Source organism: Pongo pygmaeus, chromosome 6 (assembly GCF_028885625.2).
Source record: "Pongo pygmaeus isolate AG05252 chromosome 6, NHGRI_mPonPyg2-v2.0_pri, whole genome shotgun sequence".
NCBI lineage: Eukaryota > Metazoa > Chordata > Mammalia > Primates > Hominidae > Pongo > Pongo pygmaeus.
The window spans coordinates 63,410,722-63,438,588 of record NC_072379.2 but is presented as its reverse complement, the minus strand read 5'-3'; the positions used below and the strand labels follow the sequence as shown (position 1 = coordinate 63,438,588).

The window sequence follows — 27,867 nt, the reverse complement described above, 5'->3', positions numbered from 1 at the left end:
GCCGCCCCTGGGCGTAAACTCCTCCATACAGGGAGTGTAGATGATGGGCTGACCTAAGAACGGTTTCCAAATGGTCTTTTACACCTCTGCCTCCCACCGCACTTTAGCCCAGGATAACAGATTTTCCTCGTGCGATTTCAAATTTGCAAGGGAATCTTGAATATTTTTTAGTAATGAGAGAGGGTAGATTATATGTCCTAATCCCAGCCTAATCAGATTAACAGCAACTTCTGGACATTCAGTACCAGGAACTGTTTTAGGTGCTGTGGAGAGGAGTTAAAAATGAAACAAAAATTATTGCCTTCATGAGGCTTACATTAGTGGACAGAGTCCAAAAAAAAAAAGTGACAACGTAATGCGCCACTGCGACACAAAGCAAAGCAAGGTGGGCAAGCAACATCAGTTCTTTATTCCCGCACGCCCTAATCCCCAAGTTAGCTCTTCCGGGTCACTGCCGTCTTCACGGGCTCCAGACTCCGCCCATGGCCCGTCCTTCAGGCCTTGACTCCGCCCACGCATCGACGTAGAATTTCCCGGCCGGGCTCCGTGAAGTGCCACCCACCCGCGACGGCGACGCGAGGCTGCTGCTATGGGGCCGGGCGGCCGTGTGGCGCGGCTGCTCGCGCCACTAATGTGGCGCAGGGCGGTTTCCTCGATGGCGGGGTCCGCGGTTGGGGCCGAGCCCGGGCTTCGGCTGCTGGCCGTGCAGCGGCTTCCCGTAGGAGCAGCGTTCTGCCGGGCTTGCCAGACCCCAAACTTTGTCCGCGGCCTGCACAGCGAGCCTGGGCTGGAGGAGCTGGCGGAGGGGACGGTCAACGAGGGACGCCCAGAATCGGACGCGGCAGGTACGGGCGTGGGGGAGAACGAAGGCGACCCTCTCCGGGCAGTCTGGAGTCAGGTCCCAGCCAAGGTGGCTCTGGGTTCCCCTCTTTGTGCATTTCTCTTGGAGTCACAAAACTTCTGCACATCCAGAGCTGGAAGGGACTTCAGAGGTTGTTGGCGCCAACCTTCCCGTTTCACAGTGAAGAAACTGAGGGCAAGAGATGAACTGCAAAATCCCGGCCTCCCGGACGGCCACCTCCCACCCTTGGCATCACAGTCTCACCGTCCTCACTTCCTTTTACGCTCTTCCTAGGATCCTGGGAAATGGGTTTGTGGGGACTGTTGGGGCTTGAGGATTCTGAGGAGCCAGGGTCTGGGTGCGAAGGGGTGCGTAGGAAGCGCCAAGTAGGAGATGGATCCAAGTTAATATCCTCTAGTTATTGCTGATGTTTTTAGAAACTTAAGAATGGTAAACAGATCACATCTAAGAATGTAGAGTATGAGAGGGAGAGGCCTTAGTGGGCTTAGCTACTAGGTCCTTTGGAGTCGGCTTTAGAACTTGGGCGAGCTTTAAATTTACAGCCTGTAATACTCCAAGCTGAAGATCAGAATATCTAAATCTTTACGGGAAAAAAAATTAGATTTTCACAGGTAACAGTTGTTAATAAACCAGTGGTTTTATATGAAAACTTGAAGGTTCAAAATAATAATTACTTAAAAATGTAGCTCTTTCAGTGACTGATCGTAGGCCACAGTAATTCTGCTAGGCCTCAGTTTCTTCATCTCTCAGTTGAAGGTTGTGGACCAGATACTACCTAAGAGCCCTTCCAGCTCACAATTCTGTGACCCGTTATGACTGAGATTCAATTTAATATGCTCCAGGATATCACCTGCTACCCAACTTGTGGTGCTGTTTTTCTTTGTACAGCATTTCTGTGATTGTGGTGTATTGCTCCTTTTAAGTATTAGTCAATAGAAAGTCATTTGTCACTGATGTCTGGTTCTACTTGAGTATGGTTAATAGCGAAGGATGTATAGTGGCTCTGCGTAATCTGAGCACCCTGACCATAAAACTTGAGCGCTGCTATGATACTACTGCCCAGGTTCAGCTTCCAGGAGGCCTTTGCCCTGCTATCTGTAAAAACACTTTGGATCTAAACACCCTCATGGAGGAACAGTCAGCTGCCGGCATCTGGGTGCATACAGGTCTATCTGCTTGGCCGTCCTGATACAAACAACTATTTGTGCATTTCAGATCATACTGGTCCCAAGTTTGACATCGATATGATGGTTTCACTTCTGAGGCAAGAAAATGCAAGAGACATTTGTGTGATCCAGGTTCCTCCAGAAATGAGATATACAGATTACTTTGTGATTGGTAGCGGAACTTCTACCCGACACTTACATGCCATGGCCTTCTACATTGTGAAAATGGTAGGATGCTTTCTTTTCTCTTTTGGACCATCAACTGAGTGGAATAGTGACAGTGCATCAGGCCAAGGAGCAACACTTAGAGAGTAAACCCATCATAAAAAGTTACAGAAGAAGCCCAAATTTTCAGAATTTGCATGAATTCATGTTATGTTCTTTGATAGTGAAAGATATGGGAGCAAATATCTAGCCCTATTGAGTTAGGATAGTTCTAATTCTTTTCTCTTGTGACCGCAAGGAAGATTTTTTTTTTCTTCTTTTTTTTTTTAATTGAGATGGAGTTTTGCTCTTGTTGCCCAGGCTGGAGTGCAATGGCGCCATCTCGGCTCACTGCAACCTCCGCCTCCCGGGTTCAAGCGATTCTCCTGCCTCATCCTCCCGAGTAGCTGGGATTACAGGCATGCGCCACCACGCCCGGGTAATTTTGTATTTTTAGTAGAGATGGGTTTCTCCATGTTGATCAGGCTGGTCTCAAACTCCTGACCTCAGGGTATCCTCCTGCCTCAGCCTCCTAAAGTGCTAGGATTACTGGCATGAGCCATCACACTTGGCCGGAAGATAATATTTTATAACCTGAGGCAAGCTAGAAGACAGTATAACCAGAGGGATTTCTAGAGGCACTATCCATTGCGGTAGCCACTAGATACATGTGCCTATTTAATTATAAATTAAAATATAAATTCAGCCGGGCGTGGTGGCTTAAACCTGTAATCCCAGCACTTTGAGAGGCCAAGGTGGGTGGATCACAAGGTCAAAAGATCAAGACCGTCCTGGCCAACATGGTGAAATGCCGTCTCTACTAAAAATACAAAAATTAGCTGGGCATGGTGGCGTGTCCCTGTAATTCCAGCTACTCGGGGGGCTGAGGCAGAAGAATCAATTGAACCCGGGAGGCAGAGGTTGCAGTGAGCCGAGATCGTGCCACTGCACACCCGCCTGGTGACAGAGCCAGACTCTGTCTCAAAAATAAATAAATAAAATAAGATATAAATTCAGTTCTGCAGTTGTATGAGCTGTATTTCAAATGCTCAATAGCCACGTGTGGCTAATGGCTACCATATGGGACGGCCATAAAGCATTTTCATAATTGTAAAACGTTCTGTTGGACAGTGCTGGCCTGGAGTTTCATTCAAAGATTTGAGCATGCCCAGTGTTCCCAAGCACTGTACGGGGTATTGGGAAGGTAAGAACAAAAAAGATGTAGTCCTTGCCCTTACAGGTCTCGTTGAGGAAAGAAAGCGGGATTGTTTTCCAGTTGCACTGAATTTGAATCAGAATGAGGAAGAAAGTGTACTTGGAAGCCCCTTGCTGACTCTGGTACCATTCCACAGGGCCATCATGCCTTTCTTAGTCTTAGTCTGTTGAGAACTGGCCATAGGGGAGGCAGTGAAGACCACAAGAGTAGCCGAGATTGTATAGAGAAGGGTTGTAAAATAGAAAAAGGTGGGGCCTGTACACAAAACCCTGGTACAACATGACAGAGCAGAAGAAGAAGCCAAAAACGGGGTAATTGGAGAGATAGGAAGAGAACTAGGAAAGCATAAAGAAGAGAGATAAAGACAGCATACCAGGGTCTCTGTCACATGTAACAGTGGGATGAAGTAAGAAGACTTAGTGACCATTGGACTTGCAGATGTAAAAAGAATGGGAAGTTTTACAGAGAAGTTTCTGTGAAAGAATTAAAGAAATAGAAATTGCCTTTACAAAGATTTTAGATGAGGAGAGAAATGCAAAGGCAAGAAAGTTTTGTTGTTTGTGGTAAAATATATATAACGTAAAATCTACTGTTTAATCTTTTTTTCTTTTTTGAGACAGAGTCTCGCTCTGTCACCCAGGCTGGAGTGCAGTGGCTCGATCTCAGCTCACTGCAACCTCCGCCTCCCGGGTTCAAGTGATTCTCCGGCCTAAGCCTCCTGAGTAGGTGGGATTATAGGCACCCACCACCACACTTGGCTGATTTTTCTATTTTTAATAGCGATGGGGTTTCACCATGTTGGTCAGGCTGGTCTCAAACTCCTGACCACCTCGGCCTCCCAAAGTGCTGGGATTACAGGCATGAGCCACTGTGCCCAGCCCATTTAATAATTTTAAAATATGTTGTTCAGTAGCTTTAAGTACCTTCACATTGATGTGCAATCATTACCACCATCCATCTCCAGAACTTTTTTCATTTTTCAAAACCGAAACTCTGAACTCATTAAACAATAACTCCCCATTTCTCCTTCCCTAGGCAGCTACCATTTTACTGCCTGTCTCTATGAATTTGACTACTTTTCAGTATCTCATAAAAGTAGAATCATAGATTTGTGCCCGACTTATCTGACTTAGCATAATGTCTTCAAGGTTCATCCATGTAGTAGCATGTGCCAGAATTTCCTTCTTTCTTAAGGCTGAATAATACTCTATGTTACGTATATACCACATTTTGTTTATCCCTTTATTCTTTGATGGACACTTAGATTGCCTCCACCTTTTGGCTATTGTGAATAATGCTGGTATAAATATGGGTATAGAAATACTGTTCATGAGGCTGGGTGCAGTGGCTCATGCCTGTAATCCCAGCATTTTGAGAGGCCAAGGTGGGCGGATTGCTTGAGCTCAGAAGTTTGAAACCAGCCTGGGCAACATGGTGAAACCCCATCTCTACAAAAAAGACAAAAAATAAAATAAAAAATTGGCCAGGCTTGGTGGTGTGTGCCTGTAGTCCCAGCTACTCAGAATGCTAAGGTGGAGGATTGCTTGAGCCCAGGAGCTTGAGGCTGTAGTGAGCTGAGATTGTACCACTGCACTCCACCCTGGGTGACAGAGCAAGACGCTGTCTCAAAAAAAACAAAAAAACAAAAAACAAACCAAAAAAAGGCTGGGTTCACACTTGTAATCCCAGCACTTTGGGAGGCCAAGGTGGGTAGTTCACCTGAGGTTAGGAGTTCAAGACCAGCCTGGCCAAAATGGTGAAACCCTGTCTCTATTAAAAATACAGTAATTAGCTGGGTGTGGTGGAGGGTGCCTGTAATCCCAGCTACTTGGGAGGCTGAGGCACGAGAATCGCTTGAACCTGGGAGGTGGAGGTTGCAGTGAGCCGAGATTGTGCCGCTGCTCTCCAGCCTGGGCAACAAGAGTGAAACTCAGTCTCAAAAAAAAAAAAAATTGTTTATGTCCTTGCTTTTAATGCTTTGGGGTATGTGCAAAGAAATGGGATTGCTGGATCATATAGTGATTCTGTTTTTAATTTTTTTTTTTCTGTTCACCAGCCTAGCACAAAGCTGAATGTTTTTAATTTTTTGAGGAGCTCCTGTATTCTTTCACAGTGGCTACACCACTTTACATTTCCTCTAGCAGTGCAGAGTTTCCAGTCTTCACATCCTCATCAACACTTTTCTGGTTTTGGTAATAGCCATCCTAATGGGCATGAAGTGATATCTCATTGTGGTTTTTATTTGTATTTCCCTAAGGATTAGCATATTTTCTTTTGCTTATTGGCCATTTGTATATATTCTTTGAAGAAAAGTCCTTTGCTTTTTTGTTTGTTTTAAAGAGACAGTGTCTCACTTTGTTACCCAGGCTTCAGTGCAGTGGTGTGGTCATAGCTCACTGCAGCCTGGAACTTCTGGGCTCGAGTGATCCTCTCACCTCAGCCTCCCAAGTTGCTAGGACTAGAGGAGTAGGAGTAGTCAAATTCATAGAGACAGAAGGTAGAATGGTAGGAGTTACTCCACAATGCCCAGCTAATTTATTTTTTGTAGAGACAGGGTCTCACTATATTGCCCAGACTCTTTGCCCATTTTAAAATCAGGTTGTTTGTTGTTTTGTTGTTGAGTTGTAGGAGCTCTCTATATATTCTGGATATTAATCCCTTATCAAATATGTGATTTGCAGATGTTTTCTGCCATTCTGTGGGTTGCCTTTTTACTCTTTTTAGAGTGTCCTTTGATGCACGGAAGTATTTAATTTTGATGAAGTCCAATTTATTTTTTCTTCTGTTGCCTGTGTCTTTGGTATTATATCCAATAAATAATTGCCAAAGCAGTATCATGTTTTCCCTGTTTTCTTCTAAGAGTTTTATAGTTTTAGATCTCCTGTTTAGATATTTAACCCATTTCGAGTTAGTTTTTGTAAGTGGTAAGGTTTTCCATGTGGACATTTCCTCAGCAGCATTTGTTGGAAGGACTGTCCTTTGTGCATTGAATGGTCTTGGCTCCCTTGTTGAAAATCATTTGACCATATGCACAGGGGTTTATTTCTGGGCTCTGTATTCTGTTTCATCAGTCTGCATGTCTGTCTTTTTGCCAGTTTCAGACTGTTTTGTTTACTATAGCTTTGTTCTAAGTTTTGAAATCAAGAAATATGAGACTCCAACTTTGTTCTTTTACAAGATTGTTTTGGCTATTTGGGGTTCCTTGAGAGTCCATATAATTTTTTTTTTTTTGAGATGGAGTTTTGCTCTTGTTGCCCAGGCTGTAGTACAGTGGCACAATCTCAGCTCACAGATTCAAGCAATTCTCCTGCCTCAGCCTCCCAAGTAGCTGAGGTTACAGGTGCCTGCCACCATGCCCAGCTAATTTTTTGTATTTTCAGTAGAGATGAGGTTTCATCATTATGGCTAGGCTGGTCTTAAACTCCTAACCTCAGGTGATCCACCCACCTTGGCCTTCCAAAGTGCTGGGATTACAGGTGTGAACCACCGTGCCCGGCCCCACATAAATTTTAGGTTGGATTTTTCTGTTTCTTCAAAAAATACTGTGATCTTGATATAGATTGCACTGAATCTGTAGACTGCATTGGGTAGTATTGGCATCTTTACAACATTGTCTTCCCATCCATGAATATGAAGTATCTTTCCATTTACTGGCATCTTTAAGTTCTTTCAGCAGTGTTTTGTAGTCTTCAGTGTACAAGTCTTTTGCTCCTGTGGTTAAGATTATTCTGCTAGGCTGGTCACGGTGGCTCATGTCTGTAATCCCAGCACTTTGGGAGGCTGAGGCAGGCAGATCACCTGAGATCGGGAGTTCGAGACCAGCCTCACCAACATGGAGAAACCCCGTCTCTACTAAAAATACAAAATTAGCCGGGCGTGGTGGTGCACACCTGTAATCCCGGCTACTTGGGAGGCTGAGGCAGGAGAATCGCTTGAACTCGGGAGGTGGAGGTTGCTGTGAGCCGAGATCGCGCCATTGTACTCCAGCCTGGGCAACAAGAGCGAAACTCAAAACAAGAACGTCTCAATTAAAAAAAAAAAAGGATTATTCTGCTATTGTAAATGGAATTTTAAAAACTTTGTTTTCAGGTTGCTCATTGTTAGTGTATAGAAATACGATGGATTTTTGTGTGCTGAATTTGTTTAGTAGCCCTAACTGGGTTTTTTTTTTGTGGAATCTTTGGGGTTTTCTACATATGAAGTTGTATTGTCTTCAGAGATAATTTTACTTCTTCCTTTCCAATTTGGATACCTTTTTTTTTTATTGACGAATTGCTCTGACTAGAACTTCCAATACTGTGTTGAATAGAAGTAGCAAAAGCAGGCATACTTAGTCTTGTTCCTCATCTTACAGGAAAGCTTTCAGTCTCACCATTGAATATATTAGCTGTGTGCTTTTCTTACATGGCTTTTATGATGTTGAGGTAATTTCCTTTTATGCCTACTTTGTTGAGTGCTTTATTGTGAAAGGGTATTGAATTTTGTCAAATGCCTTTTCTGTGTCAGTTCAGATTATCATATAGATTTTTTCTTCATTCTGTTAATGTGGTGTTATTGCATTGATCTGTTTTTATATGTTGAACCACCTTGCATTCCAGGAATAAATCCCACTTGGTCGTGGTCTATAACCCTTTTAATATGGTGCTGAGTTTGGTTTGCTAGTATTTTTGTTGAGGATTTTTGCATCAAATGTTCATCAGGGGTATTAGTCTTATGGAATGAGTTAGGAAGTGTTCCCTGCTCTTCAGTTTTTTGGGGAGAATTTGAGTATTGCATTCTTGTTTAAATATTTGGTAAAACTCATCAGGGAAGCCATCTGGTCTAGGACTTTTGTTGGGGGATTTTTGATTACTGATCCAGTCCCCATACTAGTTATGGTCTATTGAAACTTTATATTTCTTCATGATTCAGCCGGTAGGTTGTGTTTCTAGAAATTTTGCTATTTCGTCTAGGTTACCCAGTTGTTTGGTGTACAGTTGCTCATAGTACTCTTACAATCCCATTTCTCTAAAATCAGTAGTGTCACTTCTTTCATTTCAGATTTTAGTTGTCTTTTTTCTTAGTCATTCTAAGAACCAAATCCTAGTTTCATTGATTTTGTCTTTTTCCTGCCCTAATTATCGTTTCCTTTGATTTGGGGATGATGTATATGAGATGTCCTTTGTCTTTTGTAACAGTTTTTACTTAATTGCCATCTTGTTTGATATTAGTGTATCTGTTTTAACAAAAGAACTGAACACACTTATAGGATGATGGGGTCCCATTAACATGTCATGAAGGCAGATGAGGTGAAATCAGTGGCACTGAAACAACCTGGCTTTATAAATAGAAGGTGGTATCTGCAGTCCCTAAAGGTGAAGGGAAGCTGGGATGAACACAAGTGATGGATGTAGGTGGGTACCAAATGCTGACTGAGCTTAGCTTTTTTCAGCCTCAGAGGCACCTTGGTGAATGAATGGGGTGACCCTCTCAGAAGGGCTGGGGCAGGAGAATTCGGGAGAGAGGTGAAGGTAAGATTTAGAGGGAGAAATAGTTTCCCTAAGTTATTCATCACAGGGCAAAGTATAGCAATGAGAAATGAGTAAGATTAAAAAAACAACAACAACAAAAAAAAAACCAGACCTTCAGCAAGAACAGGCTTCCCCCCTCCCCTCTCCCTTTAATAAACTACCTGGCTTTTTGCAGTACAAACACCTGAAATGTAAACGTGACCCTCATGTTAAGATAGAAGGGAAGGACACTGATGACTGGCTGTGCGTGGATTTTGGTAAGTTATTCTGGCGTATTTTACAGGTAACTGTTGGTACTATGCTAATCTTGAATTGTTTTCAGTTGCAAAAGGATTGAGATCAAATTGATGAATGTATTTCCAGGTAAGATTTTTGAAGTGTGTTTAAGGTAACAAAAGTTTTTTTAGTTATAATCCAGGTGGTCTTATTCACATGTAGAATTTTCACCTAACCAAACCAAAGTACCCTAGATAATGCGCTCCTGGAAGAAGATATATACTACATGGTGTGTATCTACTAGCCACACAGATCAGGAAAGTGGTGGACAACAGGATAACACAGTAGAGGCGGGAGAGATTCCTTAGTGGTAGAGGAAGGTTTGGGGGCTGCAGTGCGTAAATGAGATGAGGATGAGGTTATTCCAGGCACAAGAAAGGACAAGAGCAGAGGAGTAGAATTTTGAAAAGATCTAACAACTTTGGGTATTAATGTGTACATAGTTTTAAAGCACCTCCTAACAAGATAATATTTACAAAGGGGAAAACGTAACTATATGTCAAGAACTGAGGAACCTGAGATTTTATTCTGCTTGTAAGCTAATACGTTGTCCCGCCAGTTTTCATGGATACTGGTAGAAGACTATTAGAGGGTTAGAGACAAGAACAGTTTATTACTCAACAGCAGTAGCCAGCATCCATTTTGTACTGGTTTCCTGAGCTCTGGATTCCATAGGGCAACACGGGCTAGATGACACCAGCACACACAGTTGTAAAACTGCAACTCAGATGAGGGTATCTAGGTTATTTTATAACTGGCAGGAAGCAGGCCTACGTTTGCTCTGATGGTTTCTCACTTTTGTCGCTATTAACGTTTTGGACCAGGTAATTTTGCACGTCGGGGAGGGGTGTCTCTTGTGCATGGTAGGATGTTTAGCAGTATCCTCCTTTCTCCAATTGTGACAATCAAAAATGACTCTAAACATTACCATTATTACCTAATTGAGAAATGCTGCTGTAAGCAAAGCTGCCCTTTGCCCTGGAGGGAGGCAGTATCTTTCTGTTAAGAATATTCACGATACAAACATTCTTGGATAGTCAAAACAAAAGGCAGTCAGTGTTTTTGCACAAAAGATGTGCAGAAGTGTGTTACCCATGGAGAATTGTCACTGAAGAGAATCCTGACACCTTTAGTCTCTTCGATAAAGTTACTATCACCAGCAATGTTATATATTGACATATGCCTCCTATAGGTACACTGAGAAAGGCATAGCATCACTTCTGTGGTATTTTTGCCGGGATGGGGTCCACAGTGATGCTAATCTGGGAACCACACTTGAGAACCACTGCTGTATTCCTAGAGTTAGCCAGTGTGTGTTGTAAGGTAAGAATAAAAGCAAATTAACTATTCCTTCATTGTATCTCTTATCTGTCCCTGATAGGCAGCATGGTGATTCATTTGATGCTTCCGGAAACCAGAGAAATCTATGAATTAGAGAAATTATGGACTCTACGTTCTTATGATGACCAGTTAGCTCAAATAGCACCTGAGACAGTACCTGAAGACTTCATTCTTGGAATAGAAGATGATACTTCATCTGTGACTCCAGTGGAGTTAAAATGCGAATAAAATATTTTATGCACTGCGTTAGTCATTTCAGATTTGGATTGAGTCACTTATTGGAAAATGCAGCTCCTAAAGCCCGTCTCCTTGGTTAGGCTGCTCTTAGGACAAGGCTTGTGTACCTCATGGGCACTCCTGCTAACTGGCATGCAGAGACTGTAGGTAAGTGAGCTAATACCTGCAACCAAAAATCAGTACACTCTACCACCAAAACTTATGACATGCTGCCTTTATCCCTGGAAATGTCATCAGAATTTCCTGGAGGTAGCACTGGCTCCTGTGCTTGAGTTCTCTGCTCAGATTTTTAATTTAGCTTAAATGTAAATCTTAACCCTGTTTAATGGAATGGCAAAAATTTTAAAAAATAATATAAAACATAGCCCACTGGTCCTATTTTTATATATTTTCTTTGCAGTGATAATATTCTTCTAGGAGGACTTCTGTAACCCTTCCAGAATACTCCAGTAACAGAAGAAAGTAAACGAAGTGTTAGGAAAAACTCTGAAAGCTCTAGTTCTTAGTTCATATGCAAGAGTATTATCAAGGTTCACATTAAGTACCATGGCTGGACATGGTATAACAGAAATCTGCCTAGAGTTTGAAAAACTCAAATTCAGAACATTCACATTCAATTGAAAACCAAAAATAAAACATATTACACAACAAGATGCACCTAAATGATGAAAAAATTTATTCTGCGTCAAGGTATCTGGAAAATGAAGCTGCATTTGGGGCACATTATACATGAGGAATGATCCATATATGGTGAGTACAAAACTCAATTATAGAATTATTTCTTAGCTAGTACCAGATACTCCAAATTACAAATGCTTAAGTAAAAGTAAAATATGATTTGCCATACTAAAAGGCTAGAAGTGAAATATGACAGAATTTAAACCAGCAGATATAAATGCAGCACCTATGTGTATATTTTTAAAAAATCAAATATTGGGGAAAAAAATCAAATATTGAGAAAAGCTCTGGCCTTAAACACATCTTACCTGAAATCCAACCAGAAAGCCAGTCCATGATTTTAGCAATTTTCATTCATTGTATGAAAAAAAAATTATGAATGCTAGGAGAATCCAGTGACAAAAAGGGCACTTTTTTGGTTAAAACTACAAAAGAAACTTGTTTTCTGAGAACATTAAGGAAAACACTTTAAATCATTTTCAAAATGTCTAATTGATATGATCTTCAGAAAAACATCTAGTCTGTATAGAAATTCATCTTGAAATAAGAATGAGGCAGAAGTTATTTTTTTAAAGGGTTATATATGTAAGTCCTTTAGATCAGTGTAACATGACTGTGATCATCTTACAAACAAAACTCAAAATCAATTCAGAGAGCAGCGTGGCCTTGGAGACCACCCACACCCAACACAACTGTACATACTGGGCTTTGCTGTCAAGGAGTGAGCAAATGAGTTCAGTATCAAAGGTCATATGTTTTCACAGTCATTCAAATTATATCCCAAAAACTTTTCTTGTATTCTCTCTTTTGACTTTTTTTTCAAAGAACTGATTGCACAGTATACAGAAATCCTGTTATACTTTACTACTTAAGGTGGAGTCTAATTTATTTTTTTTTTAATTTATCAGTGCTTAAAAATCTTCAAAATAGCTTAGTGAGGCTCATGACAGTGCTGGCCCCATGGAAATGTAGCCTTTTGTTGCCTTTAAACACTGTCACACCATCTATGACTGTCCCATTGGTCTGAAGTGTACTGGCAAACTAAGCATCCTGTAAGACAAGCTAAAGCTTGCTTTTTGCCGGTCAGTTGAAAATCCTGCATCTCTTCATTGATGCACTTTCTTTAGGTATTGATAGTCAAAAGCACAAAGCATTTATTATGCATTCAATCATGTAGCTAAACAAAAAACTGAAGTCTCCTGAAGCTATTTAAACCAGCCGTTCCAAAATCTCCTGCGACCACTTTGTTAGTACCATCAAAAACTTTCCCAACTATAAATGAAAGAATAAATGGTAGTGCTGCTCTCCAGATATTAGGCACTGCTCCGTATCTTTGAACATTTGATTTAACTAATAACTGTGTCAAAAGCCTCAAAAAACCCTGAAATTAATTTTCCAGCTTTACTGTCACCAGCCAGAAGTAAAATTCTTAATTTGCCTGTTAGCTGATTGCTGTTAAATTTTAAATTTATTTTTTAAAAAACGGTTGGACTTCTATCATTATAAAGTATATAAAATTTTCAAAAAAAGGAACAATTTTGCTTTTCATTGTATTACTGAATACCTGAGGTAGTTGAGTAAAAATGCACGTTTAATACCCCTGCCAACATCATTCAGCACTTCCCTTAGGTTACTCATGTTAGTGTTAGGTAAAAATAAAACTGAGAACAGTTTTTCTATGCTAATGGCTTAACATTTAAGTTCCTGTGATAATTATGCTGATCCAATTTTAACAATTGGATTTAGGAGCAATCTATTTGATGAATTTAGTGAAAGCATCATTAAGCCAATTTCTGGCATTATGGGGGAATATTAAGAAGAATTAGAATATCTGTTATACTGTGAGACTACAACAAAGGGAAGTGCAGAGCTCTTCTCTTTCCCTCCCTCCCCCACCCTTTTTTTGTTTGTTTGTTTTAAAGCTGGGTGTCATACATTTCAGAGAGCATAAAGTATACATTCTCACAGAGACAGGAGTTCAAAAGTTGCCTGGTCCTCAGAAACAACTGGCTAGGTAAAAACTTGTGCATGTGATTCTGGATAGGGGGTCAGCGCCCGTCTGTTGGTTAAGCAATCTGTCTTTGGTTTGGCATCTGCCTCTGTGGTGGGCTGTTTCCTGAGCCTTTACTTCCGTCTTGACTGAGGTGGTCCACTTTGCAGAGCCTTCTGTTGTTGGTGCTGCTTTACCTGAGTCAGAATTTCCTGAATTTTTCTCTGGGCAACCTAGAAAAGGACAGAGCTTTGAAATTCCACTTGATCAAAAGCTACTAAAAGTTATTGTACTCCTTCATTTCAACAATTTCAAATAGAAATCCATTTGATGATTAAAAATACATACTAGTCAGTTTGCTAGTAGTCTCTGAAATCACTTGCTAAAAGGGAGATGAAAAGTCTTAAGCATCAAACAACCTTAACTAATTCTATCAGGTAGGAGCACCTGTGGGAGAATTGCTTCCATGTGAGAAAGATACAAAGCTTATTTTAGAGCCCACTTGCCTGGCAAGCATAGAAGTGACCAGTTATTTTGACAACCACTTGGTCATTCTCATCAGGTGTCTGGTCACGAGGGACAACAACTTCTGCACTTGACAAATTCTGAAGTTCATTCACCTGAAAGATAAATATAAATCACATTAAAGGGCAGTTTAAAAAACTTACTTCCTAAGCACTTACTGTGCGCCAGACACTGAGCTATGTATGGCTTTACAAATTTCATTTAATCCAGTGGTAATTCCATGAGGTTATTAGAATTATCCCCACTTCAAGATGATTAAGGCTCATCCGAAGAAATTGATTTGTCCAGTTATACAAGTGAATGGCAAAACCAGATTCAAATCTTGAGTCTGATTCCAAAGTGTATGTACTCAATCACTTCAAAATTATAAATAGCTTTGAAACCCACTTACAAGTTATATGTATTAGAGACTAGAAACAGTTTGCTTTTTTTCCATTACAGATGTAACGAGCTGTAGATGAAATTTTTAAAATTCCTGTTAAGTGTCTGTTCAATAAAAAGCTAAAGTTTTATCAGGAGAACGTTAAATGCCCTTTATAAATATAGGACAATCCTCTCACACAAAGTGATCTGAAAGAGATGCATTACGTTCACTAATAGCTGGCACCAACACTCAGACAGGAAACAAAAGGCAATCTTCTCCAAACCTTGGTCAAGATGGTCCTGCTTTTTATAAATTAGCCAAAATTCGGGGACTTGGAACTCCTAAGTACCTTTCAACGCTTTCCCTTTCATACCACTGCACAGGTTTTGCTGAAGTACTTGCCGTTTTGCCTCCTTTTCCAATAACTCTGCCAGCAGCAAAGGATGGCACTCTGATATGAGCTTCAAGTTTCACCTCTTCTTTAGGACTAACAAAGTTTTCTTCTTTAATTTTTCCATAAATTCTTCCCTGAGCCTACAGATGAAAACACATCCTATTAGTGTCATTCATGTATGAAATGGAAAAGGTCAGTTAACTTGAAAGATGGCCCAAATCCAAGTGGGATAGCCCTTTGCAGTGATACATCTACGTTTCATAGATTGTTGAAAATAACACAGAAGAGAGCAGTTAGAAGCCCTAAAAGGTTGGCAATAACTACTGCCCATCACAGTAGAGGCAACTGAGTGCTTGGTGAAAGAAGGATAAGCCATATTCTTCTGAAGAAAACAGTTAAATGCAATTAATAACCTAATAAAAATAAATTTTTGTGGGCAAATGGCCATTTGTACTAAAATCGTGATATTGGTAAAACTTCTCATGTTGGCCATGAGACATTAATTGCATTTTATTGCATTTTTCCTTTTTTTTGGAGACAGGGTCTTTCTTCTGTTGTCCAGGCTGGAGTGCAATGGTGCAATCATAGCTCACTGCAGCTTCAACCTCCTGGGCTCAAGCGATCTTCCTACCTCAGCCTCCTGAGTGCAGCTGGGACTACAGGCATGCAACACCACACCTGACTTTTTTTTTTTTTTTTTCAGACGGAGTCTTACTTTGTTGCCCAGGCTGGAGTGCAGTGGCACGATCTTGGGTCACTGTAACCCCTGCCTCCCAGGTTCAAGTGATTCTCCTGCCTCAGCCTCCTGAGTAGCTGGGACTACAGGCACTGGCCACCACACCTGGCTAATTATTTTTGCATTTTTAGTAGGCATGGGGTTTCACCATGTTGGTCAGGCTGGTCTCGAACTCCTGACCTCAAGTGATCTGCCCACCTCAGCCTTCCAAAGTGCTAGAATTACAGGTGTGAGCCGCTGTGCCACTAATTTTTATAGAGATGGGGGTCTTGCTATGTTGCCAGGCTCATCACAAACTCCTGGGCTCAAGAGTCCTGCCTTGGCCTCCCAAAGTGTTGGTATTACCAGTGCAAGCCACCACACCCGGTCACATTTTTTTTTTTGAGCAAAAGAGACAGAACTGCAGAGTCAGCTATGGCAAGCTCACTAAAAGTCAAGCTCATGTCTACATGGGCCAGTTAGAAACCTGCTGAGAAAAATGTTTTCAATTTAAATGTGTTTCATACTCTTAGAAAGGTGGTTTTTCCTTTGAATATTTTGAAGAGGCTACAACATCAAGATAAGACACTTTTTTCTTTTTTGAGACAGTCTCTCACCCTGTCATCCAGGCTGGAGTGCAATGGCGTGATTTCGGCTTACTGCAACCTCCAACCCCCCGGGTTCAAGCGATTCTCCTGCCTCAGCCTCCCGAACTAGCTGGGATTACAGGTGCCTGCCACCACACCCAGCTAATTTTTTGTTGTTATTTTAGTTGAGACGGGGATTCACCATGTTGGCCAGGCTGGTCTTGAACTCCTGACCTCAGGTGATCCACCCACCTTGGCCTCCCAAAGTGTTGGGATTACGGGCGTGAGCCACTCACTGTGCCCTGCTTTTTTTTTTTTTTTTTTTTTTTTTTAAAGAGACAGAGTCTTTTTCTCTGTGGTGCGATCTCAGCACACTGCAACCTCTGCCTCCTGGGTTCAAGTGACTCTCCTGCCTCAGCCTCCTAAGTAGGTGGGATTACAGGCACCCACCGCCATGCCCGGCTAATCTTTGTATTTTTAGTAGAGATGGAGTTTTGCCATGTTGGCCAGGCTGGTCTCGAACTCCTGGACTCAAGTGATCTACCCACCTAGGCCTCTCAAAGTGCTGGGATAGCAGGCGTGGGCCACCGCGCCTGGCCAAGACACTTCTGATATTTAGAGTCAATACATCCTATCACCTACTGCATGCAACTATATAAACAACCTATTATATATAAACAACCTATTACATACAACCATTAGTCAGCAAAGGAGAAAGGAGCCCGAGAGTTGGTTTGACAAGCTGCCAGGGTAAAACACAAAAAACAATAGTACCCAACACGTGTTCACTGATTCAGAAAGCTGAGCTCATTTTAGGGCACTAAAGACAAAACCAAATTCATCTCGATACCCTATATTCCATTGATCCTTAATGCCTCAAGCCAATGATGTAGATATTACTATTAACACAGTCAAAAAGACACTAGGGATACACAGTCCTCCAAAACTGAAGCTCTTGAATTTGTAAGAAAAAATACGGGGTAGGAGGTTTACCATTGCTTAGATCTCTAAAATAAAACATTTATTTAGCATTGTCACCAATCACATAAATGAAATTTAACTACTATGGCTTAAGTGTTACATTTAAGTTAACTATAAAACATGAGTTTTATTAGAGAATACAGGGAAAGAACTTTGAAGTTCCTATCATACAAGCATCGTAGGAATTGCTGGACAGTAATTCCACTTATAATACTAAAAGCTCGGCACCAAGGAAAGACATGTTTGTATTTATCTTTTAAGATTTCAAACTAAAAGTGACCCTAAAGGTTTGGGATAGGAAGCAGTTTTCAACAATTCTGAGTTAAGATTTGAACTCCTGGATCACAAGGCTGCTGTGAAGGAATTTCTTCGCATGATTTTCTTTCTTCACCTAACCACCTACATCTCAAAGCACCTCCTTCGTTTCCCATTCTTCCCATAAATGAAGTGAAGGCAGCTTTGGGTTTTTAGTGAAAAAATGGCCCAGAGAAAACAGAAGTCAAAGAGATTTTTTTGTTTGTTTGATTTAAGGGAGACAGGTGGGGTGGGGAGAGAACTGTATGCACTGTTACTAGTTACTGTTAACACTTTAAGGCTAAGAAAACTAAGGCTTGGCCAGGAGCAGAGTGGCTCATGCCTGTAATCCCAGCACTTTGGGAGGCCAAGGTGGGCGGATCACTTGAGGTCAGGAGTTTGAGACCAGCGTGGCCAACATGGTGAAACCCCATCTCTACTAAAAATAAATTGGCTGGGTGTGGCGGCACATGCCTGTAATCCCAGCTACTCGGGAGGCTGAGGCAGGATAATCGCTGGAACCCAGGAGGTGCAGTTTGCAGTAAGCTGAGATCACGCCACTGCAGTCCAGCCTAGGCGACAGAGTGAGACTCTGTCTCAAAAAAAAGAAAAAAAAAAAAAAAACTACAGCTTAAGGTTAAATAGTTGTCTTCTTACATAGCCACTCAATGTTCTAAAATAAGACACCCATACTAAATTTTATGGGAGAAATCATACACTAAAAGGAATATATTTATGAATTTGGCATGGTCTTAGTCTGATTCATCCATAGTCTGTTGAATACCCCCAGCACGCTAATTTTGTGCTGCCCATGTGTTAGGCACTTTTCTAAACATTTCATATATTGTGTAAACCTTAAACTACCTTAGGATGTAGGTGCTCTTATCCCTGGTTTTACAGAAAAAGGTTAAGTAACTTGCCCAATGTCATACAAGGCAAATGGCAGAGCTAGGATTTGAACTAGCAGCCTGGCTGCCAAGTCTCTGCTCTACCACCTCTCAGTGGACATTGAAAGGCACACTGCAGCCCCAAAGACCTCAAATCCCAATAAACGTGCAATGGTTCATACCAGGACAAATGCTACAAGAGCTCCTGCCATTCCTATCTCTAAGATCCCAGGGATTAGAGAGATTTGTAGTCTATGGGCAGGATCTAACAGAGATAATCCAAGGGTAAGGAAAAAGGGGGCATTTTAATTCAAGTGTAGGCAATCTCAGGGACAGGAGGGAAAACACCTGAAAACAAATTTCCAAGGCATATTAACCTGGCAGGTTTGTAAATTTTAAGGTCTCACCTTAGCATAGGATTACAAGCCATTGAGCAAAATTAACCTTTGAGAGACAGGTAAACCCAGCAACCAGTACAGAACTCTCAAAATTAAAGACTTTTGGTTAATTTTGAAATATAATTTTGAGTGTGATTCTACTCTGCTCTTAGAATTTCCATTGACTCTTTCTGAGATTTAGACATATTTAAGGGAGACGCCAGGTTATGGACTACCTGTGCATTTGTTACCTGTGGACATAGCACATACTCTAGAGCACATACCTTGAACTGAGCCTCCGGTGGTCCAGTGATAATCACCATCCTCACTTTAGCATCTGGTGCTTCCGCTGGAGCAATCTGTAACAGACCCAACAACAAGTTATGATACTTTCAGGTATCACTGATAGGCATCTTGGGCCAACCAGCCTAACAGTTGTGTGTGACTGGCTGAAATGCAGAATTAAAGCCTTCGTGAAGGAAATTAGGGAGAGGCAGCAATTCCTGTGGGTTCACCATTTAGGCCTCCCTCCTGCATATACTATATACTTATTCTGTGCCGGGCCCTAATGGAGACCTCCACGTGCTGTCTCTTAGCTAATCCTCACCACATCCTGATGAAGTATTACCTCACTTCACAAATGCGGAAATGGAAGGCTGGAGAAGTTGAGTTATCTGGACCATGATCACACAGCTAACAGAGCTAGAGGGAGAGCTGAGTCTGCCTCCGTTGCCTGTGTTCACTACACCACAGTGGTGCTCAAAGTACGGTCTTTGGCCCACTTGCATCAGAGCTCCTTGGGCTTCCTGTGTATGCAACACACTCTAGGAGTCTCTGTACCCTAAGTTTCAAGGATACTGCACACCACATGCCTTTGTTTGTCTGAGGCAGGGTCTTACTCTGTGGCCTAGGCTGGAGTGCAGTGGTGTGATCATAGCTCACTGCAGCCTCAACCACCCAAGCTCAAGTGTTCCTCCCACCTCAGCCTCCCAACTAGCTGGGACTTACAGGTGCGTGCCACCATGCCTGGCTAATTAAATTTTTTTTTTTTTTTGTAGAGATGGGGTCTCACCACGTTGCACAGTCTGGTCTTCAACTCCTGGGGTCAAGCAATTTGCCTGCTTTGGCCTCCCAAAGTGCTGGGATTACAGGTGTGAGCCACCGCACCTGGCCAACCTTTATTTTCCTTAAATAAGGCATCAAAATACAGAATCTTCAGAACACACAGTTATCTATTATGGCAGACACCATTAGTTATCCTCTGGTTTGTTAACTTCTGTAGTTACAAAATGTTTAGCTGACTGTGCATAGCCTGTATTTTGTCCCTTCAACTTCGTCTGGCCAAGTTCTAGGCAATGGAATATAAGTAGAAATATCCCATAGTAGCTAACAAGAAACTTCCGTAGGAGAAAAGCTCTTTATTGTGTTCTCCTCTCCTACTGGCTAGGCAACAGACCTGATTCTTGGGGCACTGAATGGTGTCAATCTGGAACCATGAGGGACCAAGGCTGTACCTGGGGAAGGTGGCTTGGAAGGAACTTAGGTCCAAGGACTTGGTGGGGGCAGAGCCAACACCCAGCCCGGATGTTCACCTCCAAACTGTGTTTTCTGCACAGAGAAGTTAGCCTCCTTGGTGTAAGCCACTGTTGTTTGGGGTTTTCTTCATATCCTTATGTAACCCTAATAGTGTCTTCTACATTCGATTCAAATTATAAAGTGGCAAGAAGATTCATATTTCTGTAACTTACTTAAAGAACCAGAGAACCACAGCTGGTAGAACAGTACCTTAATTGAAGCTCCAGCAAAGCGAGAAAGCTGCTTGATGTGCTGGCCCTGCTTGCCGATGATGGCACCGACTGATAGAGCTGGGATAAACAGATGAACAGTCTCTGTTTCTGATTGCTGTTAGAAAAGAAAGCCAGGACACGCATGTTTATTTGCTACAAATCAGGCTTTTGTTAACATTAGCTTTAGGATGGACACCTTCTCATGCAGCAGGAATACCAGGAAAGTTTAAGGAAAAGCTACCATAAGAAGTTGATAAGAGCTTACCTAATAGGTCAAGAAGATCTCATACAGTCATCCTGAAAACAGTGGTATTTAAAATTTCACTTTTCTCTACTGTTGCCTTAAACTTTAAAATGTCACTGAGTTATGAATTTAAAAGATATGTAGATGTTGCAAAGTTTAATCATATTAGAATAGCGGGACATGCTTGCTTTAAAAATTAAGTAAGATCCCCCTACCACTCTCAAGGTAGATTCTTAACAAGTAAATGAAATTCTGGGCTACATATCAAACACAACAGAACTCAAGGATGCCAGCTCCACACCTTATCTATGTAGGTTTCACTCCTTAAACACATACATAGTGAAGTGTTTAAGAGAAAAGCTGAATTTTGTACATATGACTAAATTGTATGAAACCTTAACACTGTCATTCAATAGTTATCACATCCAAGCATAGGACAGGATTAGGAGACAGCTAATTCACTTTAGTGGTAAGATGCCATAAGATGCTTTCCCACAGAATTCCTTATTCCTTCCATCTGTGCCTTCCCTTTGCTTTTTTTTTTTTTGAGATGGAATCTCACTCTTGTTGCCCAGATTAGAGTGCAATGGCACGATCTTGGCTCACTGCAACCTCCGCCTCCTGGGTTCAAGCTACTCTCCTGCCTCAGCTTCCCAAGGAGCTGAGATTACAGGCACTTGTCACCACACCCGGTTAATGTTTGTTTGTTTGTTTGTTTTGTATTTTTAGTAGAGATAGGGTTTCACCATGTTGGCCAGGCTGGTCTTGAACTCCTGACCTCAAATGATCCACCCGCCTTGGCCTCTCAAAGTGCTGGGATTACAGGCGTGAGCCACTGTGCCCAGCCCCCTTTGCATTTTATACATGAAGAAATTAGAAAATATTTTGTAGGCTAACTCCTGAAAGGTCATTCATAAATGGATTTTATCTATGCACCTCATTCCTTCACTACTTCCCACTTCAAGCCAGTTGTGCCCTTCCTGAGTCTCTTTTCAAATAGTCCTTGCAGGGATAAAGGACACATTTACTCAAGAGTTCACAGCGACTGGGCTCCTAAAAAGGCCAATTCAAGGTTCAAGGTTCAAGGTTCAGCAATGTTACCAGCCAACTAACAGTTCTAAAGTATAGAAGCAGTGCACATAATTTATGCATTTTCCACTTTGTTTACCTTCTAACGATAAGAAAAACACTTCCAAGGATAAGCTAGTTCCAAGACACATATTACAAGAAATAGTTATTGAAATGAGCCACAACTGAAGAAGCCAGTAATATGCTTTTGTTAAAAAAAAAAAAAAAAAAAAAAAAAAAAGCCAGGCACAGTAGTTCCTGCCTGTAATCCCAGCACTTTGGGAGGCCAAGGTGGGTGGACTGCTTGAGCCCAGGAGTTTGAGACCAGCCTGGGCAACATGGCAAAACCCCATCTCTTCAAAAATTACAAAAATTAGCCAGGTATGGTAGCGCTTGCCTGTGGTCCCAGATACTCAGGGGAGGCTGAGATCGGAGGATCACTTGAGCCCAGGTGGTTCAGGATGCAGTGAGCTGAGATCACACCACTGCTCTCCAACCTGGGTGAGAGTGAAACTCTGTCTCAAAAAAAAAAAAAAGAAAAAACAAAAAAGGAAAGAAAGAAAAAAACCCAGTATGTATACCCAATCAGCGAATGTTTCTAGAAATATTAGAAGATATTTTGTCTTACACAACTTAGACATGAACTACTTGATAAACACTTTCATGGGATTCTCTTGAATCTTAGATTCCTATTGCATAATACTATAAATTCAGCTCCCAAGTACTCAAGTTAACCCATCAATACTGTAGTATGTATACACACAGCCATAGACAGCTCCTAATTTCTAATTTTTTAACCTAAACACTTTTCTGAAATTATTTTCTTTTTTTGAGACAGAGTCTTGCTCTGTTGCCCAGGCTGGAGGGCAGTGGCACGATCTTGGCTCACTGCAACCTCTGCCTCCCAGGTTCAAGCGACTCTCCTGCCTCAGCCTCCTGAGTAGCTGGGATTACAGGTGTGTACCACCATGCCTGGCTAATTTTTGTATTTTTAGTAGAGACAGGGTTTCAACATGTTGGTCAGCCTGGTTTCAAACTACTGACATGGTGATCTGCCCACCTCGGCCTCCCAAAGTGCTGGGATTACAGGCGTGAGCCACCGCGCCCGTCCTGAAATTCTTAAAAAGTCTCAAACAACCGCAGAGCAACAGTTTTGCTTTCAAAAATCTCAGGAACTAGGTAGAATCTTTAAAATTTTAAGCCGTTTTCAAAAATCAGCCAAAGAAAACAGTAACACTGGGCTCTGACAGCTTTACTAGATGTAGAAACCAATTTGTGCCATTTAATGTAGGACTACCAAATGACATCACTCTTCCCACATGGAGATCACTAGTGGCACTAATGGTTCCACCTTTTTCCTGTGAGCCCAGAGCAGAGGCAAAGAGCAGAGCACTAAGCACCATAAATCCATGGAGAGATACTGATCACCAACGGCAGAACCCCACATCAGACACACAGGCCGTGCCACTCGCTTGTCCCCCAATGCAGACTTACCAGGAGGCCATTCCATAGGTCACAGTTTACTCACCCTGTTTGGTAGGAATTTTAATCGTGTTTATTTAAATCTGAGAGTCTCTTTGTCTCTCTAGACTCCTACCTATGACACAGGTGAAAAATCAATCCCACTCCAAAGTAGCTGGGCTGTATCCTTTCTGCTACCTCATTTGTTTACATTTTTTAAGAAAAATCTCAACTACTATCATCTTAAATCTTTAAAGGAAAAATTCAGTTAATTGTTTACCTTTTTTTTTTTTTTTTTGAGACAGAGTCTTGCTCTGTCTCCCAGGCTGGAGTGCAGTGGCACAATCTTGGCTCACTGCAACCTCCACCTCCTGGGTTCAAGCAATTCTTCTGCTTCAGCCTCCTGAGTAGCTGGGATTACAGGCGTGTGCCACCATGCCCAGCTAACTTTTGTCTTTTTAGTAATATTGGGTTTCACCATATTGGTCAGGCTGGTCTCCAACTCCTGACCTCAGGTGATCCACTACGCCTGGCCCTTAACTAAACAACTTTAAGCCTTTGGTTTCCTCTGAAGAAAATATTTTTAACAAAAACACTCCAGAAATAACAAAAGGGCTGGTTCTTTGAATATAAGGAATAACTTTTGCCTATTTTCCAATAAAATTGAAATAGGAAAGGATACCTAGACAAGAGAAAAATTAAAGTACAACAGTATGCTAACAAATCTGGAAATATCAAGAATTCGTCTAGGAATTACCAAGGTTAATCACAAAAACTTATACATGACCAAGTAATTTAGACCTCTACAATCAACTACCTACCTAACCTAAAGTTAGTGCTACACCCAAACAGCTTCAGTACTTAGTTCTTTCAAGCCAAATGCTCAAGAAGAATGACAGAAGCCCAGTGAAAAGACAGACATGGAAAAACAGAAAGGTCAGGCAGACATATTCTGTGAGTAAAAAAAAATGTAGTAAAAATTTAAAACAAGAGCCGGGCGCGGTGGCTCACACCTGTAATTCCAGCACTTTGGGAGGCCGAGGCAGGCGGATCACGAGGTCAGGAGATTGAGACCATCCTGGCTAACATGGTGAAACCCCATCTCTACTAAAAAAATACAAAAATTAGCTGGGCATGGTGGTGTGCGCCTGTAGTCCCAGCTACTCGGGAGGCTGAGGCAGGAGAATGGGGTGAACCCGGAAGGCGGAACTTGCAGTGAGCAGAGATCGTGCCATTGCACTCCAGCCTGGGCGACAGAGCGAGACTCCGTCTCAAAAAAAAAAAAAAAAAAATTTAAAACAATAAATGGATACAATAAATAACATCCTAATTTGCTTTTTTACCTTAACTTGGATATCTTATATTACTCAAATGTCCCTACTGCATTTTGACAAGAGTATTCCCTCAAATAGATATACCACAGCTGATTTCTCTCACCTACAGTGTGTGTGCATAGTTTCCAACTTCAATGTTTCAATAAAATCTTTGTACATAAAATTTGTGCCCTGTTTGAATACCTCTATTGCAACATGTTCTTAGAAGTAGAACGGCTGAGTCAAAAGGGCCTGAACATTTAAAATTGGTAAATATTATTAAATTCCCATACAAAAAGGTCCCTGCTCAGTCTATGGAATTCCAGTTATTCCATTCCAGTAGGACTCCAGTTAATACATTTATGATACCTTTGAATACTGCCTTTGTTTTCACATAAGAGTAGTGGAGATGGGTAAAAAGCATGCTGAGATAAAAATTCAGGTTGAGGCAAAAATAACTCTGACAAGGGTAAGTGTATGCAGCAGCCATGTGGCAAGATCAGTTTGGGTCTCCTCTGTGTGAGGTGCTGTGCATGACCTCATTTGTACCCCACAACAGATCCAATTTCTAGAAACTAACAACATTCTCATTTTAGAATTGAAAAAACTGAGCCAGAGAGGTTAAGTTATTTGCCTGAAGTCACACACCACCTGGTGGAGCCAGGATTCAAACCTGGGTTTCTCCATCTCCTAAGCCGGATTTATAAACCAGTATGAAGCTCTCAATGGGTACAGATATGCTTTAAAATATAGCCAGAGCTGCCAGGCACGGTGGCTCACGCCTGTAATCCCAGCACTTTGGGAGGGCCAAGGTGGGCAGATCACAAGGTCAGGAGTTCGAGACCAGCCTGGCCAACATAGTGAAACCCCATCTCTACTGAAAATACAAAAAATAAGCCAGGCATGGTGGCAAGCACCTGTAATCTCAGCTACTCGAGAGGCTGAGGCAGAAGAATTGCTTGAACCTGGGAGGCGGAGGCTGCAGTGAGCAGAGATCACACCATTGCACTCCAGCCCGGGTGACAGTACAAGACTCTGTCTCAAAAAAATAAAATAAAATAATATATAATATTTATATAATATATATTTATATAATATTTATATTATATGTATATTTCTCTAGAGCTGTCAAAAATATACATGAAAGCTGTAAAGAAAAGTGCCCATTAGAACTGTCACTCAAGGGGCTGCCTTCCCCTGTCCTCTCACAAGTCCCTTGATTGGCCTTGGTATGACTTCCTGTGAGTCAAAAGAAATTTCTGTAGCGTAGTTGGCAAAAGCTTAAACCTTTGATCATCAAAATGCTAAAAAGGGCATCCAGAGACAGTCTGTTATTTTTATTTTGAAAAATAGGGGTGGACTGAAGATTAAGAACTGAAAGCAAGCAATGTTGGCCGGGCTGGTCTTGAACTCCCGACCTCAGGTGATCCGCCCGCCTTGGCCTCCCAGAGTGCTGGAATTCTTTATAGCGGTGTGAAAACGGACTAATATATACTAGACATACGGTCTAGAATCATACATCGCTTTTTCTTGGTTTTTTTTTTTTTTTTTTTTTGAGATGGAGCCTTGCTCTTTTGCCCAGGCTGGAGTGCAGTGGCACAATCTCAGCTCACTGCAACTGCAACCTCCGCCTTCCAAGTTCAAGCTATTCTCCTGCCTCAGCCTCCCGGATAGCTGGAATTACAGGTGCACGCCACCATGCCCGGCTAATTTTTGTATTTTTTAGTAGAGATGGGTTTTCACCATGTTGGCCAGGCTGGTCTCGAACGCCTGACCTCAAGTGATCCGCCCACCTCAGCCTCCCAAAGTGTTGGGATTACAGGCATGAGCCACTGCGCCAGGCTGCTTTAGTTTTCATAAAAGTGAAAGGCATGATTTATACTCAAATGATTTCTTCCTTTCTTTAATAAATTTATTGACCATAAAATACATGTACTACCATGATGATTTGGTACCATGATGATCTGGAACTGCCTGTCAAATTTTAAAAGTTTGTGCTCTTTGACTCAGAAGTTCTATTACATAAATTCTTAGAAGTGTTTGTACCAAGGCACAGAAGTTTATGTTTAAAGATTTGATTGCATCATTACATGAATTAGTGAAAAATGGAAAACTGAACTTTCTGAAAATCTTTATAAAGCACCTTCAGATATAACAAAATAACTGTCAGGTGAAGATAAAGGAATTGAAACTTTTAAGTTTTAAGTTGCAAAGTATCTTAAACGTGCATAAGATGGGTGTGTACAGATGAGACAGAGTGAGACTCTGTCTCAAAAACAAAAAAAGAACTACCCAAGAATGGGTAATTTATAAAGAAAAGGAGTTTAGACTCATGCCTGTAATCCTAACACTTTGGGAGGCCAAGGTGGGTGGATCACCTGAGGTCAGGAGTTTGAGACCAACCTGGGCAAGAGGGTGAAACCCCGTCTCTACTGAAAATACAAAAATTAGCTGGGCATGGTGGCGTGTGCCTGTAGTCCCAGCTACTTGGGAGGTTGAGGCAGGAGAACTGCTTGAACCTGGGAGGCAGAGGTTGCAGTGAGCTGAGATTGTGCCACTGCACTCCAGCCTGGGTGACAGAGCGTAACTGTCTCAGAAAAAAGAAAAAGGAGTTTAATTGACTCAGTTGGCTGGGGAGGCCTCAAAAAACTTACAATTGTGGCGGAAGACAAACGGGAAACAAGGCACGTCTTACTTGGCGGCAGGAGGGAGAGAGAGAGAGAGTAAGGGATGGGGCAAGTGTCACACTTTTAAACCCTTAGATTTCATGAGAACTCACTATTACAAGAACAGCAAGGGGGAAATCCACCCCCATGATCCAATCACCTCCCACTGACAAGTGGGAATTACAATTCAAGATGAGATTTGGGTGGGGACACAGCCAAACCATATCAACTAGTTTCCTACAAATGAAAATCACTTAAACTCTATTGTCTCTTCCTTTATATCTTCAACCCCCATCATGTACCTCTTATTTATGTAAGAGTTAACCCAAAATTCAATTCATCATCTCTAATCACCCACCCATCTCTAATCATTTGTTTCTTCAGCACCTGTATAAACAGATGTACTAAATTTGTACCATATTGTTTACAACTTGGCAAAGTTCTCTGGCATACTCCATGTTTTCTAGGATAATGTAACACACTGCAAGTATTAATATAGCTGTTAGCTAAATGAAATCTCCCTTGTGGCTATTCAGCATTTTTAGAACACATACATCAGAAGAGGACTTGCCTTCCTACTAAACTATTATGTGGAGATTTGTGTTAGGGGCCTGTCCTGCACGGCTTGGCCAGATCACTTCTGTTTCTCTTCACCAACAAAGAACACAAAATAAAATTATTTCATTCTTCACTATTTAAGTCAGAACAACAGCATCTCTCTTTG

At 41.6% G+C, this 27,867-nt stretch overlaps 2 protein-coding genes across 2 annotated transcripts in view; one reads left to right on the top strand and one right to left on the bottom strand.

The window, feature by feature from the left end:
* MALSU1 (mitochondrial assembly of ribosomal large subunit 1) lies at positions 1 to 10,833 on the top strand. The gene is made up of 4 exons (XM_054494851.2): positions 1 to 845; positions 2,078 to 2,256; positions 9,134 to 9,215; positions 10,616 to 10,833. Exons 1-4 carry the CDS (start codon positions 590 to 592, stop codon positions 10,801 to 10,803), a joined length of 705 nt encoding a protein of 234 aa, XP_054350826.1. The 5' UTR covers positions 1 to 589; the 3' UTR covers positions 10,804 to 10,833.
* A 632-nt stretch (positions 10,834 to 11,465) lies between these two features.
* IGF2BP3 (insulin like growth factor 2 mRNA binding protein 3) overlaps positions 11,466 to 27,867 on the bottom strand; it is a 155,870-nt gene continuing 139,468 nt past the window's right edge. The window contains exons 11-15 of the mRNA XM_054494847.2: positions 20,390 to 20,506; positions 18,889 to 18,963; positions 14,772 to 14,903; positions 13,987 to 14,100; positions 11,466 to 13,713 (exon numbers count right to left, since the gene is read on the bottom strand). Coding sequence (XP_054350822.1) covers positions 13,615 to 13,713; positions 13,987 to 14,100; positions 14,772 to 14,903; positions 18,889 to 18,963; positions 20,390 to 20,506 — 537 coding nt within the window. The 3' untranslated portion in view covers positions 11,466 to 13,614. The remainder of the gene's footprint in view (positions 13,714 to 13,986; positions 14,101 to 14,771; positions 14,904 to 18,888; positions 18,964 to 20,389; positions 20,507 to 27,867) is intronic.

Bases quoted from the DNA above. Each gene is read 5' to 3' on its own strand.
- MALSU1 (XM_054494851.2), top strand. From the start codon at position 590: ATGGGGCCGGGCGGCCGTGTGGCGCGGCTGCTCGCGCCACTAATGTGG. The intron at 2,257-9,133 runs GTAGGATGCTTT...GGCTTTTTGCAG, and splicing joins CCTTCTACATTGTGAAAATG to TACAAACACCTGAAATGTAA. The intron at 9,216-10,615 runs GTAAGTTATTCT...TGTCCCTGATAG, and splicing joins CTGGCTGTGCGTGGATTTTG to GCAGCATGGTGATTCATTTG.